At 49.9% G+C, this 20,906-nt stretch overlaps 1 protein-coding gene across 18 annotated transcripts in view; it reads left to right on the top strand.

The window, feature by feature from the left end:
• The first annotated feature begins 1,918 nt into the window (after nucleotides 1-1,918).
• Nucleotides 1,919-20,906, top strand: part of Nfasc (neurofascin) — a 173,911-nt gene continuing 154,923 nt past the window's right edge. For 12 of the 18 annotated variants that reach the window (XM_029538295.1, XM_029538287.1, XM_029538300.1 and 9 more), the window contains exon 1: nucleotides 1,919-2,043. In XM_029538295.1, the coding sequence (XP_029394155.1) occupies nucleotides 1,937-2,043 (107 nt within the window). In that variant the 5' untranslated portion in view covers nucleotides 1,919-1,936. Of the gene's footprint in view, nucleotides 2,049-20,906 lie in introns of all 18 variants that reach the window. The other 6 variants (XM_029538298.1, XM_029538290.1, XM_029538297.1 and 3 more) reach the window with 3 other exon arrangements.

The raw sequence follows: 20,906 nt of genomic DNA, 5'->3' as shown, positions 1-20,906 counted from the left end.
AGGTGCTGGGAACTGAACTCTGGTCCTCTGCAAGAGTAGGAAGTGCTTTTAACTTCTGAGCCATCTCTCCAACCACATTCTTAAGAATGAAACTGGTGGCAAGGACATTTAGAGTCTCAGTGATCCTGGCAAATTGCTCTCCCAAAGGCCGTCCCAAGTTAATTCTCCATCAATAATGGACAAATCTGCCTGTGTCCCTGTGTCCCTGTGTCCCTGTGGAAGGCTGTAGAAGAGGATTGTTTGTAGACAAGAGAGAGACGCGGTTTTGGTTTCCTTGGGTACTGCATTCACCTGGTGCACAGCACATGCAGGTAAAACACCCATACAGATAAAATAAAATAAATGAATCTTTACAAAACCAATAAAAAGTAAGCAATTGTCTAGTTTTTCAGGTCTGATACAGTGCGGGTGACATTTGGAGCTCAGCAGGTGCCTCTAGGGTGGACACAATAGTCACCACGCATCACCAGAAGATAGCTGCCTCTTGCTGCTCTAGGGATCCACACAGTAGGATGCAGGGAGCTGCCTCATAGGATAGGAGAATTCTTTATTTCATGGACCAGCCACCATTGGATGCTTTTAATAAAGGGGGGTCAAGGAGCCCTGCCCTGCATACAGACCTGGCTGCTTTCAAGTGCCTTCCCTCAAGTCTTCTAAGAGACTGTCAGGTGTCTGGGACCCACCAGGGGCCAGGAGCATCCTCCACAGTTTCCCCTTCTGAGTTTTCCAGACCTTGATTCCCCATTCCCTCTGGTTGGGTTGACTGGCTCCTTAGTGTCATCGGGTTCTGGGAGGGTGAAGTCTCATTCTCAGGACTTATACAGGGTGATGCTGGAGTATTGCTTTTGGGTGACTTGATGCTTTGTATATTAGGAACCTTGAAAAAAATTGCCCAGGATTCTGACAATCTTGCTTCAAGGCTTTCAAAACTGGCCTCCCTCCCTGCCTCCTGGTGTCCTCTTTGCCTCCCATCTGCAGCTGTTGGGTTGGAAGCCCCTAGACGAAGAGAGGCCGTTTTGTCAGTGAGTGGATGAGCCTTTACTGAGCACAGGCTATGTGTGGGGCAGTGGGGGTGATCTGCAGCTCCTTTTTTCCTGAGCCCACAGGCAATGGTGGGGTGCGGGGGATGCTGAGACTGGCAGGTGGGTTCAGGTCTAAGTGGAAGTGATACCTGGGTGTGATCACAGAAGAGTGGTGGTGCCTACGGGGCTGTAGTTTTGGGCAGGGAGCTGAATTAGACGTTTCTAAGGGCTCCTTCAAGGTGGGAGCTGGGCACAGGTCTCTGCCTGTGTACATTAGCTGAGGTTTACCAAGGGGGCGGGATCTCAGCGAAGACGCAGCCCATTTTGCATGCTCAGACCTGCTCAGTCATGGAGGCAGGGCTAACATTTGGATGTGTGGTCTCCAAGTTTAAGGTTTTTCCACTCTAACTCAAGTCTAGGACAGTGCCCCGAATCTCCCCCGGGGAAGAACAATTCTTACAGTTTTAAAACAAGATCCACCTGTAATCCCCTTAAGTTTTTTTTTTCCCCCTTGTCAGCTTCAGATGAACAACTCAGAGGAACTTTTTGGAGGGTTGACCGTAAGCATTGCCGAGCTAGGTTCTCCAAAGCTGTGGACAAATTCCTGCCCCTAAGAACTCATAAAGGGGTTATTTGCAGGACAGACCGCAACAGTTCTGGCTCCAGGTCCTACGACACGGAGTGCCACTCTTCTGAAGGAGCATCCAAGATCAAGGGAGAAAACAGGGTTCCCAGACTCTGGTTCTGCAACTTGATCCTTCGCGTTGGGCGCACTGTGGCACCTGAGCATCCATCAGTGCTGTTGGGTCCTGGTCCCAGCTCCTCGTACGCAGGGAGGGGTTCGGGGGCGCGCACGCAGGCCGCCGGGGACGCGCTGGCCGCCCGGGGGCGCGCACGGGCTAGTCTCTGCCCTAATGCGGCGGCTGGCAGCGAGAGGTGCTGCAGGGGACGCGAGGGAAGTGGCGGCGCCGGGAGCGGACATCTGGGACTGCGCCCGGGGCTGGAGCCGGAGCTCCTGGAGGTAAGGTGAGCGCGGGCACCCGGTAGGATAGCAGAACCCGGTCTTGGAAGCCCAACCAGCAGCACCCCCTTCGATTCCGCTTTCCTCAGTCCATCTGCATCCCCCGACCTGTCCCATCCCCCTCCATCCACATCCCTGTGCCTTTTTCTCTCTACACTGCCACCTGCCCGGAACCCACCAGATTCTGGCGGCGTCTCTCTCCAGCTCTCAGCCCTCTCCACCCCAATACCCTTTCAGACTCGGCTGGCAACATCCCATATTCCATCCCTCTCCCTCGCTCTCTCTCTCTTTCCTCTCTGTCTCAGCCTCACCATTGGAGACCGGCCAGCCCCTGTTTTCTCTCTGTACACCTCACTTTTCAGTTCCCCATTCCACTTATGTTTTCCTGCCTCACCCGTGGCCCCTCTGCTTGCCCTCTCACCCTTTTCTCTCTCTTGACCCGCGGCCCTGTGTAGTGCTGGCCTCTGTTCGCTCCCTTCCAGTTTATTCTCCATGGTCCCCATCTTCACACCCAGTCCCAACCCCTTCTTGGTGGCTTCCTTGTTTCCTCATCCCGCACGCTCCCTCTGGAACATCTTCCCTACTCTCCTTGGTTCCTAGCCGGCCTACTACCCATCACCTTCTCTGCCTGCCCTTCGTGGTGATGTAGATCCCATGCTGACTGGGCTCGGACTCAGTCTACCTACCCATGCATCGTCCTACTCTGCCACAGAGGCCTGGGCTCTGCGGGTCAGGTGTTCACTGTTGTGGATTCAGCCCCCCTAAAGCCCCGTGCTGCATGTTTGAGCCTGTTCATAGCTTTGGGAGAGAGATACTCGAGTTTGTAGGCCTCTGTGTGGTCCTCTCCTCTCCTGGAACTGTTCAGGTTTGTTTCCTAGATGGGATCGGGAAGGGCATGAGGCTAGGGGAAGAGGCAGGTCCAAGGGAATGGCCCTCAGGCTCCTGAGAGTCCTGGGCTGCAAAGGCCTGGCAGAGAAACCTTGCAGGAGGGCCTGAGAGTTGGGGTCTTAGCAAAGACTCTTCCTCAGCTTTCAAGCCAGCACTCTGGCATCAGGAGCGGTCCTGAGTGTGACCCACGACACAGCTGGGAGTGGCCAGAGTGCTGAATCACGGAGACTCTGGTCCCACAACAGCCCCCTCACTCCCCGAGCCAGGGTCTACTTTTTATTCCTCTCTTGGCTTACTGGCTGAGTTGTGTGTGCGTGTGTGTATGTTGTGTGTGTGTGTGTTATGTATGAGTATGTGTGTATGTGTGTTATGTATGAATGTGTATATTGTGTATGAGCATGTATGTGTTTTGTGTATGAGTGTGTGTGTGTGTGTGTGTGTGTTTCTGGACAAAGATCCCTCCTCTAGTTCCAGAGGAGAGGGTGACAATATTCCTCTTCTTGCCTGTCTCTTTCCCTGATAGGAGGGCCCTGGTGTGCCTCCTCTAACCTTGGAACTGAGGTGAGCCCTGCTGGGCCCAGATCCAATCTTCAGTAAGGCAAGGGCAAGCCATAGCTTTTGAGACCAGGGTGCCCAGGAGATGTGTGGTTTGAATAGGGCCAGAGACCAGCAGGTTCAGATCCCATAGAACTTAAGCTTAAGTAGAAGCTGCCCAGGGAAAGGGTGTGGAGCAAGGAAGACCCTGGAGAGGCTGTGGGGTAGCCAGAGGAAAGGAGACAGAGCTCAGTCCTTTGAGGCCAAGGATGCTGGATCTGTGGAACTGCCTGCAGGAGGCAAATGAGAGAGAGGGGGATCGCCTTCCGGTCCAGTACATTTTACCTTTTGTCTTGACTAAGCTGGTTCTTCAGAGAGAGGCAAACAATTTTCTACCCTCAGTCTTTGGATTAGGCTGAGGGTGTGTGTGTGTGTGTGTGTGTGTGTGTGTGTGTGTGTGTGTGTGTGTGTGTGTGTGTGTGTGTGTGTGAGAGAGAGAGAGAGAGAGAGAGAGAGAGAGAGAGAGAGAATATGATATTACTAAGAAAAGAGACAAAACCTAAGAAATTGTATATGGCTTTGTAAAACAGGGAAACAGGGGCTGGCTTCCCAAACCCCTGTCTCCAAGACTCCTTTAAAACCCTAGGCTTTAGAGGAGGTAAGATACAAACTGCAGTCTGGCCCCGGCTGTTTCCCCAGAGGTTCTTGCTTTGGATTACTGAGGGGCTGAACACAGCTGACTGAAACGTGGGCTGTGGTAATTCTGTATGGCCTTCAGACTGTGTCTGTCCAGGGGACATGGTGTTGGGAGACCGGCTACATCGGCTTTGTCACCCTTCTTGGTCCCCTCCCCGTTGCCTGTGGGGGGCAGGGCGGGAAGCTTCTCCTGGCGTTGGGGCCTCCGATCTGCCAGCTTTTCCTGGTATCACAGAAGCATCACCTGCAGCTGTTGTCGGGAGCTGATTGGATCAGGGCTCTGACGTTCAAGTGCTTGATTGGGGCTCAGGTTAAATGGGGCTTCTGATAACAGCCTACATATTTCCCAGCTTTGTGCCACGAATCTCAGCCCTTGCCCCCTTGTTTGGCATCACAAAAGCTACAGAGAGTTAAATCCAGGCACGCCAACAGCAGAGCCAGCTCCCCAGGGAGCAGGGGCAGGACCTGCCAATTGTGCTTCACTGGCTGGCTCAGGTGGAACTGCGTGCAGGAGTGGTTCCCTGTGGACAGAAGCAGGCTCTGCTAACAGCGGCTGGTCCTTTCATCGTCCCACGGAGGGGTGGCTGAGATCTGAGTTTTGGGTTTGAGGTGGGGCAGATCTCAGGAGGGTCCTGTTTTTGCAGTGACTCTGGGACAGGATTTCTCCCATCATCTGTCGCAACTTCTGGCGCCATGGTTCTCTCCCAGGCTGGTCTGGATGCCCAGAGGTATGGAGATCTCTGAAGCCATCCAGTCGTTGTGGGGTGTGAGCATCTCCCTCGGTCTTTAGAAACAGAAAACCTTAGGGAGTCAGCAAGGAAGGGGCAGAATGGGCCTGGTCCTACTGTGTTTGATTGGATGGAGGCCGTGGAGGGTCAAGGAGAGGAACTTGATGTCTACTCCATCAAGTATAGTATGTCTACTCCCGCCTCAGATGTTCATTAAGCCCTGCAGTATTGCTGCCACTGAGGTCAGAGAGGGAAAGCAAGGACAGAGACAGGTCTTCTCAGAGCTCAGTGTCATGGAAGAGGGAGACAGGTCATCAGACAAATCATACAGAGAAGCCTGAGTGAAGTTGGGCAGACAAAGATGCTGAACTAACTACAGCATCCCGAATTCCACTGGTACCAGTCCCTCTTGCCCACAGCCATCTGGAATGGTAGCTCAGAGCTGATCTTGATGCTGACTGCCTGGGAAAGGCTGGGGGCGGAGGTGAGATTTAAGGTGCTATCAGATTCCCCAGCTTACTCAGGCACAGCTTGGTGGTTCTGTGTGCAGCTGAACCCTGGAGTTTGATGGAGAAGCATCCACAGGGAACTCTGGGAAAAGGTGGAGGCTACTTAGCTTTCCTAATCCCCTCTCCTTTGAATATGTATTCCAGGGACAAAGTACGGTCTAGTAAGGGCTTGGAATGTCAGAGCCACTCAGAGGAGAGGCCCGGGTGTCCTCAGGGAGTTCCCAGTCTGTTGGAGGAACAGTGAGTTGGAACATAGTCATGTTCAGAAGTAAGGCAAGGGAGCACAGTAGGCCACGAGACATGGGGAGGGTCTTACGGGTATAAGGAGGCTCAGGCAGGAGTCGTCATATATGTCCATATGGGAGGAGAGGTTGAAGACGAACAGGGGAAATCCTTAAAAGTTATACAGTCGATCAGGTTATCTCCATAGATGTGCTAGTAAAAGAGACAGAGCAGAGACACACTTTCATCTGTGTGGGTAGTGTCTCCTGTTCCCACACATACAATGTCCTGAGCTTTGAGCTGTGTCAGGCCCTGTGCACGGTGGTGTGTGATGCATTGGAAGGAAGTGAAAATTATCCCAAAAACATCATGTAAGAAACGCTGTAACAAAGGTCGAAGAGTTCTTGCTATTCTAGGCGCATGTCTGAGGGGTGACAGTGGACAGCGAACCTACAGTGATAGCAAAACTCTTTGGCTAGACACTTAGCCCGCTTTGCCTAGAAGAGTTTGATGGCAAACCTTTGAGCAGTCACTAGAGAACTCACTGACTCACCGACCAGAGAAGGATCAGGCCTTGCCACAGGGCACAGGTTGAATGCTTATGGCTTGGTTTCTGGGACATCAGGGGAGCCTGGAAGCCAGTGGCTGCCCTAAGAGCTTAAGTAGGCACTTTCACAGTATTGCTGATCCAGGGCATCTGTCAGATCGTCCAGCCAGTTTGAGAACTCTGGAGCCACTCTCCTGAGGCCAGCCAAGAAACAGAAGAGGAGTCTTCGTTGTTGAATGCTTATTGTGTATTAGGTGCCCTACTGTGTGCTTTATCTGTACCTTCTTACTTGATCCTCATAAAAATGTTGCAAAACCAGGTATTTTCAGGATTCAGTTTCACGGATAACCACAGACTCCCCAGAGGTGGTTGCTGGTTGAAGATCATAGAATGGGCGAGTTTGCAGAGCTAGGATTTGGATCTACGCATTTGACACTAAAGCCCATGCCTCTCTTTTACATATGAGAATGAGTTTCCAAGCTCTGGTAGAAAAATCAAGAAATGGGAGAGACACCAGAGTGGCTCAGAGAGCGTGGGTACCTCCTGTTTCCTGAAAGACATAGAATGGGAGGCACAGAAAACACCTTGTGAGCAGCACTGTGCACAGAACCCCGGGCTGTGCTCAGAAGTTAAGACTGACATGTTTCTCAGGGAGGTGGGATCTGTCCTCACTCAGCTCAGGCTGAAGGGGCATCAGGGGGTTTAGAGGAAGGTGTCATGGTACAATAGAAACTGCTTCTCTGCCTTCGAGGTCACACAGGGGACCCACCAGAGGGAGAAGCAAGCACTTGGCAGCATCAGGGTCTCTGCCTCACCTTGCCTGCTCTCACCCCGCCCCACCACCCCCAAGGCTTCCTGATATACAGACTGGCAGGGAGGGGACATATTTGGGCCTCTGGTCCCATTACTGACTGAACTTAGCTGTGTTTCTTTCTCTGTCAAATTGGAAGGTTTCTGTGAATCCTCGTCTCTGGGATTTATGTCATTGATTAATTTCTTGCTGTCTTGACTCTCTCAAAAGAACTGGAGTGCTCGGGGCATTGCAGGGTCATCCCCCCCCCCCCCACTCCTGCAGCTCCCTCCTCAGAGAAGCAGCTGCCTCATCGGCTGTCTCTCTTCCTTCACCTGCTCCTGTCCTCCCCCACTTCCCTCCCCAACCCCACCCCCACCCTGGCAGCCCCTCTCTCTCATCATTATAATGCTAATTGTGTTGTTAATTTTTCTGAGATCCAGAAAGAAAGCCCCAATCTGTTGTAATGAATTTAATTAGAGAGGGGCTTGGAGAACTTCAGAACCTCTTACAGGATCACCATAAACAAAGTTAACGAGATAAAAGGCCCAGATTAGCTCTGGGGTTGGAAGGGAGGATTTCTCTGTTGGTCTTAGGGTAAGTCCTGGGCACTGGAGTTGGAGGAAGTTTTCTCAGCAGCAGTACCTGGCTTTTCTGAGACACTCGCTGTTCGGTCAGGGATATGCCATCTTCCTCCAGCAATACTGAGGCTTTTAAGACCCTGTCTGTGTCCCGTGGGCTCAGATGTAAGGGACATTTGCTAATTTCGGACAGTATGTACTATACCATTTATGGACTGTGGCTCTGGCCTTCATCATCTCAGAGGAAGTCCCTGCTATGGTTCTCAGGATAAGGACCTGAAAATTCACCGACCAGAGCTGTTAGGAGAAAAGCAAGTACCCCCAGTACGGGAATCTTTCTTCCTCTTCCCCGGTCATAGTGGGGTCTGCCTGCCTTGCTTCTCTGAGCACTTAGCACGTTATCTTGGGGGCAAGCCTCTGGGAGTGACAAAGTTCCAGCTTTGTGTGCTGAACAAACTTTGCTGGATGCAGATCAGGCCAGCTGGGATGGTCCTCAGACCTTGTGTTTTTCTAGGATGAGAGTGAATGGCTGGCAGACCAATTCTGAGGACTTTCCCCAGTCAGGAGAATTCCCCATCTTATACTGATGCCTGCCAGTTGACTCCAGCAGCAATTGAATATATATATATGTGTGTGTATATATATATATATATATATATATATATATATATATATATATATATATATATATATATATGACATTTCCAGTACTGAGTTCAGTGGTTTTTAAGCTCATCTCATTTTTGTTACTTAAGTTCTATAAGGTTACGAACATGTTTGTGTGTGCACATGTGTGCGTGTACTGCTTACGTTGATGGAATCATTCCAGCTGAATTCTGCTTCTAGTTTAATCTTCATTTGCAGTGGAAATCCCATTAAAACTCCCTGGTAGCTTCTCTTTGAGCAAGTGGAAGACAATCGCCCCGAATCTCACTGTGTGTAGATAGAAAGGGTGGATACTTTGAGACTAGGTTGTAAATAAGAGGAGGTATTAGAACTCTCATTTTGACAGGGACCATTGAGCCGAAGTCTGAATGAGCTTCCCCCCTCATTCTTGCAATGCCTTGGCTTATGAGACCAATTAGCTTTATAGGGGCATCACCAAAATTTAGGCTTTAGGTTATTATCCACAGTCTGTCTGGCTTCTGCACAGTCGGCAGTGAAGTCAGTACTGTGCTTCAGGTGTCTGTTCACTTGGCTGAGGGAAGTCTGTGTTCCAGACATTGCTTCCAGGCCATTGTTGAAGAACCCACTGGGCGAGGGTATCTTTCCATGGTGACACGTTCTTTAGGAAAATGCCTCTGAGGGTATAAGCAGTTTTCCTGCACTGGAATAAGAAAGGGCAGACACCAGATCCCTCCAGATCTCTTTCCAATTGTCATCACAGACTGAGTGGAACTGAAGCCTTGGAAACCCGAGTTGGGGATTTACTCAGGATTCTCTGGATCATCCAGCCCCGGCCTCTGCCTCACTTTTACTGTTCATGGCCTTTGACGTCTTCTTTGTAGGCCCTGTTTCGTGCATGGCGATTTCATTGGCAGCTCGTTTTGAGAGCATGCTAGGTTCATGAGTGTTAGAAATGCCTTAGACCAAGATCATTATTCTACTGCTCAAGCAATGGAGGCTTGGAATTGTAGTGTGACTTCTGTGTGGCTGTACAGCTAGCTGCTGGTAAAGCTAGTTCTTCCACATATGGGCTCACCTAGAACCTTAAAAGCTAGTACTCACTCCACCATGTAAACTGGGTATGCTTTGGGATGTCAGAGAGGGGAGGAGGTTTTGAAGAGTGGTGTGGCTGGCTTGGGTCTCTTGAGAGGCAGAGGTCAGGCAGAAGGAAACATCTTAGTCCTGGGTAGGAGGAAGCAGTTCTGTGACTGTCATGATGAACAGGACCCCCAGGGACAGTGGAATATACAGCTAGGGCTACGTGGACATGAAACTTCCCTTTTAGCTTGAGACCCTGTGGGGAGCAGCTCTTGAAGCTTCTGAACTGAACTGACTCTTGCTTTCAAGGCAGCAAGACTGTGGTGTGAAGATTGGGCAGGAAACACACACACACACACCTAGTGGTTTGGGGGCAGAGGTGGGGGGTGGGGGAGAGGTCCTTCCTCCTGCAAAGCTGGTGAGAGCAATGCTGAAACTTTCTGGGCCGCCTGGAGGAGCCTGTCGCTGTCCGCAGTGCTGACTGCGGTTCGTGTTTTCTTCTCCTGTGTGAGGCCAGGTGAAAATAAAGTGAGAGGATGCTTAGTCTCCTAAGGCATTCAGGAAGTGAGACGAACTAGAACAAGGCAGGGGGTGAGCCTTTTTGGCTGTTAGCTGGTCACGGCGTCTAACTCCACAACTCTTGTGAGGAAGGCAAAAGGATGGGTCCCTTGAAGGGGTCCCATGAGTGTGCAGGTGTGTGTGTGTGTGTGTGTGTGTGTGTGTGCGCACACACACCTGCACATGCTTGCTATAAGAAGAACTTTCTATTCCCACTTCTGCTAGAAGTGCCCTGTATCTGTGCCACACAAATAGAAGCTGTTGGTTCTAAGTGGCTGCTAAGTGCTTGAAAATGGCTCATGTGAATAAAAAAAAAAATCTCATGTAGCCCAGCTGGCTTTGAACTTACAGTTCTTCTCCTTATGTCTCTTAAATTCTTTGGTTACAGGTGTGCTCAAGGTTTAAATTTTGGAGGTGGGCAAACTGGTTAGAGGTGCTTGCCTCCAAGTCTGATGACCCGAGTTCAATCCCTGGGATCCACACATCCTCTGTGTGCTATGCACGTGCATTTCCCCCAAAGTGTGTGATTTAAAAATTTTAAACGTTGACTTGAATTTTGAATCAGGTCAAATTTAAGCAACCACATGTGGGTAGCAGCCACTATTCTAGACTCTACAGCTTCGTGTATAGTCAGAATCCTTGGTCAAGGCCACCTATCCATGCTTTTTGGTCCTTTATACCGTAATCTCATTGGCACAGAGCAAAGCAGACATTTGGATGAAGTAAGTTTGGCGGTGCTGGAAAGAGCTTCATACTGAAGCCAACAGAAGTTTGTGGCTGCCTTGTCCTCCTGTCCCCAACATGTCTCGTTGTACAATGGGAGCAAGCGTACCCCTTGCTGGGTTCTCTCTGCTCAGAGGATGAATGCCTTAATTCTGACTAGATGTCCAAGGCCCAGCTCAAGATTTTTCTGGAGCTTTGAATGGGGCAAGTACAGCCGTGAGTTTGGCCCTGGATGCCTGGCCCCAGGGAACGTGCGCACAGATGAGGTGCTGAACTGACTAGGTAGGCAAGGTTCTGTCTTGACCAAATCCTGATTGCAATTCTGGGAATCTTTATTCTCTTCCTGTTCAGATGCTGCCGTAGGCTTAGCTTGAGAAATGGTGAGGGTGAACAGGAAAGGCACATAAGGGGAGTAATTAACAAGTGACGAGCGATAGGTAAGCCAAGGTATAAAGCAGAAACTGGCTTTGTGATGGCCGTTGGACTGCCTGTCTTATCTGTGATAGGGTGTGTCTGTTATCCTTGGGTCGCTGGTCTTAGGCTTCTCCTGTGCTAGTGATTTCACAAACCAAGAGTGCACATCTTTTCAAGGAATCCCTTAGTATGGTATATTTCTCCTACAGAACCCCAGTGTGCTCTGAGCTGTCCTTAATAAATGCTTGTGAGTAGCTCTTTGTTAGCCTGGAGTGAGGGCTCCGACCTCTCGAAAGCGTGTGCACATGAATACAAATGGTATTTATTGAGCCTCTGCCAGGTGTTAAGTCTCCATGCTTGGTACTGTGGGCCGTGATGAAAGAGGAGTGGAGCCTGGTTGCTCCCAGTCTCATGGGAATGCAAAGGCAGGCACGTGTGAGAAATTACACACACACACACACACACACACACACACACACACACACACAGAGAGAGAGAGAGAGAGAGAGAGAGAGAGAGAGAGAGAGAGAGAGAGAGAGAGAAGTGCTGGCCTGGAGACAGTGGGGGCTGGAGTGTAGGATGCTGGAGGGTGGATGATGTATGTGTCCTCTGTTTGGTCATCTCAGAGGATTCCCTCCTTCACGAGCTTAGCTGGTACCAGCCAGCTCTGTGCCTGAATCCACAGTGCTGTCTTTATGGGTGATCAGGCAGCTCGGTCTCTTTTCCTGAGGCGAAGCAAGGCGGTGCTATCTCGAGCTCCCCTCTTCCATGCAGAGAGCTTTTGAGGGAGCTTATGAGGGGACAGTGGGAAGGAGGACTGTGTGGAAGGGGGAGCTCCCTTTGCTTCTCACTGCTAAAATGGTGACAGGATGGTAGATCCCACTTAGCCTCAGAGGGTTGTGTTGAGATTCTCACAGTTCTAGTACATGGAGTTCCCAGATGTAGGTTCCGGTGCATCGCTGGAGGAGACAGGAGATATAGTCCTTAAAGGTCACCTGAGGCCCCTTCTCTATTTACTAAGGGGTGGGCTGCCTGGCAGGAGAAGGTGGTCTGCATGTCTCAGCTGTAACTGGGGAGGGGTTCTCTGTTAGCTGCTGGAGAGGGGTCTCCTTCTCACTGCCCGCCCCCCCCCCACTGTGCTCCTCCGACCTCCACATATGTGTACCATACCTGGACTCCTATTAGAATATAGACTCAGATGCACCAAATCTGGACTGGGCCTGAGGGTCTGTATGCCAAGATGTAAGAACACATCTTCCCAGGGTGGGTGTGCATTTACAAGACATTGACTCTGAGACCCACCCCACCTAATCACTCCAGGTTCTGCAGGCCGGGCCAGCCATGCTCTGGCGTGGATGCTGGCCCTCCAGGATAGGGAAATATACAACCTACTTTGCTGGTTGGTTTTCTTCTTCCTTTTGCATCTGCCTCTCTCTTCCTTAGCCCAGGGCACTGTATCCTGCAGCATGTTGCTAGTGCTTGAAAACCACAGGAGTTCACAGTCAGCAGGAGAGCCTGGCTCAGCTGGTTACATGATACTTAAGCTCTCTCACGTAGTGCCATGGCCCACGTGGACTGGGGGCTCTGGTGTTTGCTGCTGTGGCTGTTCTGTCAGTTGTGTGGGATCTTAGAGCAGGCTAATCCAGCTCTTTGAAACAGCAACTCATAGTGGTGTTCAGGGCCTGGAACTTAGTAAATGTCCTGTGACATTAACTAATTGTGAGTGAGTGGGGATGATTCTAGTGTAGAATGGCAGGAAAGCTACTGACTAGGGGCCTGACAGTCCTGGCTAACGTGTAGGACAAGCCATTTGATGCTCTCTGGCTTTAATTCTCTCAGGTTAAGAATGGAGCTACCGGTGTCCTCTTCTGAGACCCATTTAAATGAACGTGTCATTTTACTGAACGACAACCCTTGAATTAGACACTGTATCCCCGTTAGAAGGAGACATTGCACAGCTGTGCCAGAGTTGGGATGGATCTGGGTCTTTCCCATTTGAACATCCCATAATCATAGCTCATCTCATGGGCCCGCCATGGTACCCCCTCAATGCATTATATTTCATAACAGTTGTTAGCTCTGGCCTTCCTAATGGTCCCTTCCTTGTCCAAGTGATGAAGTCCAGCCTTCTCTTGAGAGTATAAGGGTCTGCACATGGGCATTGTCCAAGGCTGGTGTCATACTATCAAGACAATGCTCAGTCCTCAGTCCTTTTCAGTATCTGAGACTGAGGCCATGATACTTCTCAAAGGTCACCAGCTGCCCCAGGGACCCATCTCTGCTTGACAGAACCACCGAACCTGTCTGATGTGTTTTGTCTGCCTAGATTCACTTTTGTATTCTAGTAGTAAAAGAGAATGGGAGAGGCGAGAACGAGAGACAGTCTCCTGGGCCTTGCTTCCACGTGTGATGCCATCAGGCTGTTCCACCGTGTGCTGCCAGTGCCTCGCCCTTGGTAGGAGCCAGCAGGTTGCCTGTCTCTAGTATCGAGAGGAGGCCATGGTGTCTGCTCTCATGTTGCCCACCGTCCTCGCTTCAGCTGTCACACCGATGCCCACATCACAGAACACATCCTAGCAGAAGTTACCTTGGCTAAGCTGGTCAGCACAAGGGCAGGAGGGCCAGTTTGCATGGTCTGGTAGAGGGAGGCACCGGCTAGTCCAGGTGCTGGTTCATTTATACCTTTATGCCCAGGACAGTTATCTAACGTGGGACCTTATCAGGTTAGTGCCACGTTCAGGCTAATTTAATCGCTCTGACGTTCCTCACTGACAGGCAATGAGTTTTATTTGTTCTCTGGCTATCTTCTAATTTGGCTGGCTTTTCTCTTGGGTATTCTGTGGCAATCTGTGCTGAGATATTGGTCCCTGTATCAGGATCTGTAGGATGACATCTAGGACTTGTGGAAGTTTTGGTTGTGCGTTGTTTTGTGTGGTTTTTCAGCACAGAGGGTTATGCGGTTCTGCTTCAGTAGCTTTTTGGCTAAAGAGCCATGTTTATGGTGTCCCCAGAGTCCTGTGTTTCTTAGAACGTTCTCTTTCTGTCTCTGATTAGATGTGGCCAGCTTTCCGTAGCGGAAGTAGACTTCCCAGTAAGCCTGGGGCACAAATGGGTACCCTGTGACTCGTAGCCTGGTCACCTAGGATTCATTCCCTGTAAGACCACGAAGGCCAATTTGATGGTGGAGGTCAGGTTTAGGTGCTGACTTTTTTGGCTACCAGTTTCCTGCATGGTTCCTGAACCACATACTCCGAGTATTGTGGGACATAGCATTGAACCTACTGTATCCTCCAGGGATGGGGATGAGTTTGGCTGGTGACATCCAGGGCTGCTCCGTGTCACCTTCCACCTGGTTGCCCTCAAGCCTTTTTTTTTTTTTTTTTTTTTTTGGTTTTTCGAGACAGGGTTTCTCTGTATAGCCCTGGCTGTCCGGAACTCACTTTGTAGACCAGGCTGGCCTCNAACTCAGAAATCCGCCTGCCTCTGCCTCCCGAGTGCTGGGATTAAAGGCTTGCGCTACCATGCCTGGCTTGCCCTTAAGCCTTAAGGCCATTGGTGTGTTGTGGTGCTGCCCTGACATTTAGGGGGGCACACATGTGCGTGCTGGAAGTGCCTACCATTGGTCTGGAGGAACTGGGGCTTAAAAGAGATATATCACACAGCTGTGTGTCTGGGCCCTTTGGGGAAAGTTTGGAAGGCGGCTATGGGACTGTCAGGGTTGGGGCCAGGGCTGTCCTCATTCTGAATCCCGACTGGGACGATCATCTCTGAACACATCCCAGGGTTCTTTTGTATTCCTAAAACCTTGGCAAGTATAGAGAAAGCTTTTAGATGACACTAGGAAAAGCTGGAGCTGGGACGCCTAAGCCCTAAAACACTCTTTCTCAATTGTTTGGCATCGCCTGGGGTCTCCAGATGCTGGTATTTGGGGACAGGTCAGAAGGTCAGCAGCCCCTCAGTGATGAGACGACTCTGCTTGCTGGGACTGTGCCTTTATTATTAGTTTTATTATTGAAGATGTTACTTAGATAATGAATCCCCATGCACTTGTAGAAATGAGAGCGTAAGATGAATACCTTCTCAGTTCCCAGTGTTCTCTCGTTGCAAACCCCAACCCAGCGAAGACTCTCAGCCAGGGTGTGGACACTGGCACTGTCTCCCACATGCTGACTTGCCCCCACTCCGAACTCCCTTTCTCTGTACGTTTCTCAGCCTGACATGGCTCTCTCCATGGTTTCTCTGCTTCTCCCCGTTTGTTTTTCCAGTCTCACAGGAGGAAAAGCTTGAGTGTCTGCAGTGTGGGAGCAGGGGCTTTGGAGTCAGACTGCCTGGTCCCCACCCAGAGCTCTAGTCATTAGCTGTGTGACCTCTGGCAAATGACTTCAATCTTCTCTACTTTCATCTGTAAGCCTGGGAGTCCAATGTTGCTTACCCTGCGTAGAGTTGTTAGGATAAAAGTGCCTAAGGGCCACAAACCCACTTACACAGTGAAAGTTAGGTTTCCCCAGATACTTCCTGTCAGTAGCTTCAGGCCCCGCCTTATAGGAGCACTTGGGTGGCTTTGGTCGGCAATCAAAACTTCCTTTGGTGTTCAGTGTATGCCAGGCACCATGAGAATTACAGGAGGGACAAAGAGGCAGTTCTCACTTTAAAAACTTTGTACCCTCGTTGAGGAAGTGTTCCCGGCTTTCACTTATGGTACAGATGGCTCCCTAGGCAAGATAATGAAATATAAATGCAAATGAGTGGTTCCCACCCAAGAACTCCCGCAGCTTAGCAGAGACTGAGAACATTTTGATCGGCGGCGTCTGGAAAGACTCCGAGGGGCATTTGGAGTGGGACCTTAAAGGTGGGGTTCTGACTCTGCTCCCAGCGAGGTCACAAACGTCAAGTCTTAATTTCCTTCATGCTGGCCACGCTCACAGGATCAAAGGATGGAGAGGAAGACAGGATGGCTCTTTTGATTTTAAACAGAGGTCAAGGATGGATGAGAAAATGATCTAAGAAAGACAGTTAATGAAACAGAAATAGAAGTGAGGTATGTTTCAGGACATGGGTATGAAGTCTACTTCCCATAGTAAGCCATTTCCTGTGATCTAAAGTTATCTTATTCCAACTTGGTACACTAAGCCATGGTGTAATTGCTACTGAAACACAGCTCAGAGTGTTGGTCATCTGTTGAGCATCCAGTATATGAGGCAAGCCCAGATCTTGCCTGTGGATGTCTGTCTGTCTGTCTGTCAAGTGTGAAGCAGGACCTGTGTTTCTAAATGGGGGGTGGAGAACAATCACCCAATGACAGACTCCTTCCAGTGACTAAGTCCCGGAACACCATGTGACCAGCACTGTACTCTCCCAGTGCTGGCAGGGTCCCAGGGCCTGGTCTCAGCAGCCACGGGACTTGGTAGCCAAGCCTAGGAAGAGCCCATTGTTTTCTTGCCTCACTCCTGGCTGTGTGGCTACTGGCTAACTGGCTTGTTCATTGTTGCCTTTATGGAAGCTGCTGTGAGCCATATATTCAGCCACAGCTGGGCAGTTGGCACTTGCTCAACTTTTGCTATAGAATTTTCAGTGGTATTTGTAAAAAGGCCTCTCTCTCTCTCTCTCTCTCTCTCTCTCTCTCTCTCTCTCTCTCTCTCTCTCTCTCTCTCTTTGTGTGTGTGTGTGTGTGTGTGTGTGTGTGGTGTTAAGCCTCCTAAAAAGATAAGAGTAGTCTCCAGTAGTGTGAGTTCTAGATTGAGAGAACTCAGTATAAACTGACCATGATTACGTGGTCTGCCCGCCAGGATTGGGGACAGGGGTATGCTGAGGCCAGGCCCTTTACCTCTCCATCCCTGGATTTTGTCAAAGCAGAAGCAGCAGCACTAGCAATGGTGAGACCCGAGAATGTCAGCTGCAGACATTCAGAGCGTCCCCTGTGCTAGGCAGCGTGCTATGTATGTGCTGAAGGTACGTGCCGTCTCACCCCGCTCCACCTTTGGTATGCAGTCAGCAGCCCTGCTTGAGTGGCACATCACATAACTGAAGTGTGGGGACCTGAGTGGCTTTTCCCTCGTGTCACTCATCCAGGAGACAGCAACAGGGGCTTGAGTTAAGATCTTCTTGATCAGAATGATTACGATATTTAGGTCCCCAAGAAGAGCCTTCCCAGCCAAGGGGTCTACCCGACATTTGTCTCTTCCTGCTGAGTCTCAACAGAAGGAAGAGTAGCCTCGCTGGAGGCTTGGGGACACTTTGGGATCAAGTCCCTTATTTTACCTGGGGGGAAGTGAGTACAAGGAAGGGACTTGCTGATACGGAGCAAAGCCAGGAGCAGCCGCCGCCTGCCTGGCTTACACACCAGTGGTCTTAGCCATGTGTTGCTTTGTTCTGTTTTACAATGCTGGAACCCAGAGTCTGAGCATGCTCAGCCCATCCTCTCCAGCCCCTAAATGCACTTGACTCCTCCATCTCCTGGCTTCTAGCTGCTCTGCAGAATCAGTATGCACCGTCACTAACTGTTCCAGTGTGTCACAGCAACAGTAAACTGCACAGACCAGTCGTGTTCAAAATTGAAGGGTCAGGTATGACATGTGGAGATTAAAGTGCGGGATGATGACAGGGATATCGCTGGCCCTGGCAAGTGAGTGCTCACCTATGTCTGTATTGATGTCATGCCTGTAGCTTGTTGTGGGGGCCTGCTTTTGGATCAGAGCTTACAGGTAGGCATCCCAAGTGCAGTGATGTAGCCCCCTCTCTGGTTGTTTCTAATGCTGATAATGGCTTCCTCAGCCATTATCATTCCACATTCTTTTATAAGATGTGCTAACACGAGTGCTCAGCACCCGGGAGAACTGATGTGTCTTGTCACTGCCGATACCGTTCATTGTCAAGGGCATCTCCCTCTCACTGTCCAGGCAGGGAAAGACACTGTCAGAACTGTGCAAGAGATGCCTCAGCAGGTTGGGCTATGGCCCACAGCTTTAGCTTGCATCCAGGTCACCTGTGGGGCTTGTTGGAGCACACATATCCACCCCAGTCTCTAAGAGTTGGAGCCCAGCATGAGACTACCTTCAGGTAATGGTCCCAGGTGACACCAACTCTGCATGACTAGAGTTAGGACCAAGCTCAGGTCCCCTGACTCCCAGCTCTGTGCTCTGCCCCTGTGATGCCCTGGTCCTCTGCTCTCGGAAATACCAGCAGCTGAAGGTGCAGACCTCCTTCCCTGAAACGGAAACTGTCTCAACTCGGGAGTGTGTGGACAAGAGCAGTCAAGGCAAGGTTCTGGGACTGGGACCCAGATCCTGCCCCTGATCAATTATTTCCTGAGACTCATTCACACATTCATTCATTTATCCAGGAAACCTTTACCAAGGGTTTTCTGTGGGAGAAGAGGTGTTCCTGCCCCAAGGGTGCCTAGGCAGACAGGCAGTCCGCTTTTCCTGCCTGACCTGGTGACATGGCCTCACTATTCGATGCCCCCATGGGGAATGGGGCCGTTCTTTCCTTAAGGGACATCTTGAGAAGAGAGCTCAGAGCCAAAAGACTGCTCTTAACCCCCGAGCCGAGCAGTCCCTGGCACGTCCATCCCTGGGGAAATCTTACCTGCTGCACCCTGCCGCCTTGTGGAACTTCATAGAGTTGAGGAATATGACACCAGACCTTTCACAAATGCGTTTGAACATCATGGTTACCATTGTACTCATTCGGCAGGAGTTATTACCTCAGCATCAGGCTGTTTCCAGTACTTAAAAAGGTGACAGTTACATTCATAGTGGACCTTCATCTTTTCGATGTAAATATCTTTATTAGAGATTTATATGTTTCAGAAACATGTCTGAAAACATTCACAACTGCAAATTTATTAGTTTCCAGATATGGGTATGACAGAAACTTTAGATTATTTTTATCTATTAATATCTGATAAAACCATTGGAATGTAGTTCAACCCTTGAGCCTGGTGTGATGAGACATCTACAAGTTTTTTTTTTTTTTAAATCTAGTTAACCTGAGATACAATAAACAGCATTTACTTTTACTAAATGGAAGAAAAGTTGAAATTTGCTTTTATAGGTATAATAGTTATTAATAAATGTTGAAATAATACTTCATAAAAATAAAAAACCAAACTGATCTTAAACAACATATTTTAAATATAAAATAATCAAAGTTATCCACATATTTAGATTTTTAAATTTAGGAATGGCCCATTAAGCTTGTAATGCCAGCTCTCAGGAAGGTGAAGCAGGAGGATTGTAAGCTTATGATTAGCTTGGGCTACCCCTATCTGGCCTGGGCTACATAGTGAGTCCCTGTCTCAAAAACAAACAGGGCTGGCAAGATGGCTCCGTGGTTAGGAGTGATTGCTGCTCAGTTACAAAGATGGGTTTGATTCTTAGCACCCATGCAGAGAGACTCACAAATGCTTGAGACTCTAGCACCAAAGGACCCTCTCTGGTCTCCATGAGCACACACACACACATGTGCCCATACATACACAAAGATACATGCACATACTTAAATAAAATAAGTATTTAACAGACAAACCCCAAACAGATACACAGTTTCCAGGGTAACTCAATGATGAAAAGTTGAGAAACTTCAGAGAGAAGTCTCTGGACCCTCCTGGCTCTGACGTTCTGGGTTCTAAGTTCCTGAGGGGACTGGAAACCCTGTTTGGACAGGGACAGGGACAGGGACTCACTGTCAGCCCTGAACTGTTGTTGGGAATGAGAATGGACATGCCTTTTGGGAACTCATTTCTCAGAGAGCAACTTTCCCTCCGGGCTAGCGGAGAACTTTCTAACTACTAGAACATTGGCTGTTGGAGCTGAGGGAGCATTAGAGAACTTGAGATCTGATAGTGCTGACCCCAGACAGAAGGTGGAGAGAGCTGAAGTGGCCACTTCTCCATCTTGGGCATGCAGAAGCTGGGACTGTCGGCTTTGACCCTGGGATGAGGTTGATCTGTTAGCTCCAATGTTGGAGCCGCCAGAGACACAGACCCAAGTGTAGCCCTCTCCCCCCTTTGAAGTTCACATTTCTTTAGTGAAATTTAGTTCTTAGGTGGGTGAACGTGGGTCCTGGTCCTGGGTCTCCCAGGAGTACTAGTGTGGCGCCCTGTGGTTCTTGACACAGTCCTGGACATGCCTCATCGAAATGATCTGGCGTGGAGGTACCAGCGAGTGTGAGGTCAGCCAGCTGACAGTGAGTTTCAGAATAACTGGGGCTACAGAGTTAGCTCCTGTCTCAAAACAAACCAACAATCTAAAATCAAGCAGATTTTATGTACTTTGGGGGTGGCAGCAGAGACCTCTGGATGAGGACTGGGGTCCATTGGCAGGTAATAGTCTGATGGTCTGGTCTGAGGATTCCCCGTGACTTGGTTTCGGGGCACACCCGGGTCCCCGCTAGCCCCAGTGTCTCCGTCTCTGCCACAAGTCCAGTCCCTGTGTGGCTTCCTAGCGGCCTGGCTTGATCTTTTTCGTGGCCGCAGTAACAGCTGGGCAGCAGACTCCAGGAAGCCCACCCCAGACAATCTGTAGCTCACACTCGGCTCAGGAACAAATGACTTCGTACAATTTTTTAAATGTACCTAGATTATCCTTCCTAATTTCTCTGCGGTTAAGACTGAAAACGAATGCTTTTATGTACTTGGGAATCCACATTGAAAGTGGCTGGCTTAGAATATGCTTAGGCTCTGGGGGAAGCCGGCCCCGAGCCTGACATTTCCTGCAGATAATTGAGGATAGCTTTTAGTTTCCATAATCACATTAGCTTGCACTTTTATATGTTAATCATCAATTTTGGCCATCTATCCTCCACTTGCACTTTCGGAGGGAGGAAGGGAGGTAAGGATGGAGGGAGAGACAGGCAGAGAGAGAGACAGAAACAGGGAGTGAGGAAAGGAGAGACAGAGACAGGGAGGGAGGAAGGGAGGGAGGGAGGGAGGGAGAGAGAGAGAGAGAGAGAGAGAGAGAGAGAGAGAGA

The sequence above is a fragment of the Mus pahari genome, chromosome 5, assembly GCF_900095145.1.
Source record: "Mus pahari chromosome 5, PAHARI_EIJ_v1.1, whole genome shotgun sequence".
NCBI classification, from domain to species: Eukaryota; Metazoa; Chordata; class Mammalia; order Rodentia; family Muridae; genus Mus; species Mus pahari.
This window is presented reverse-complemented; position numbering and strand designations above follow the sequence as displayed.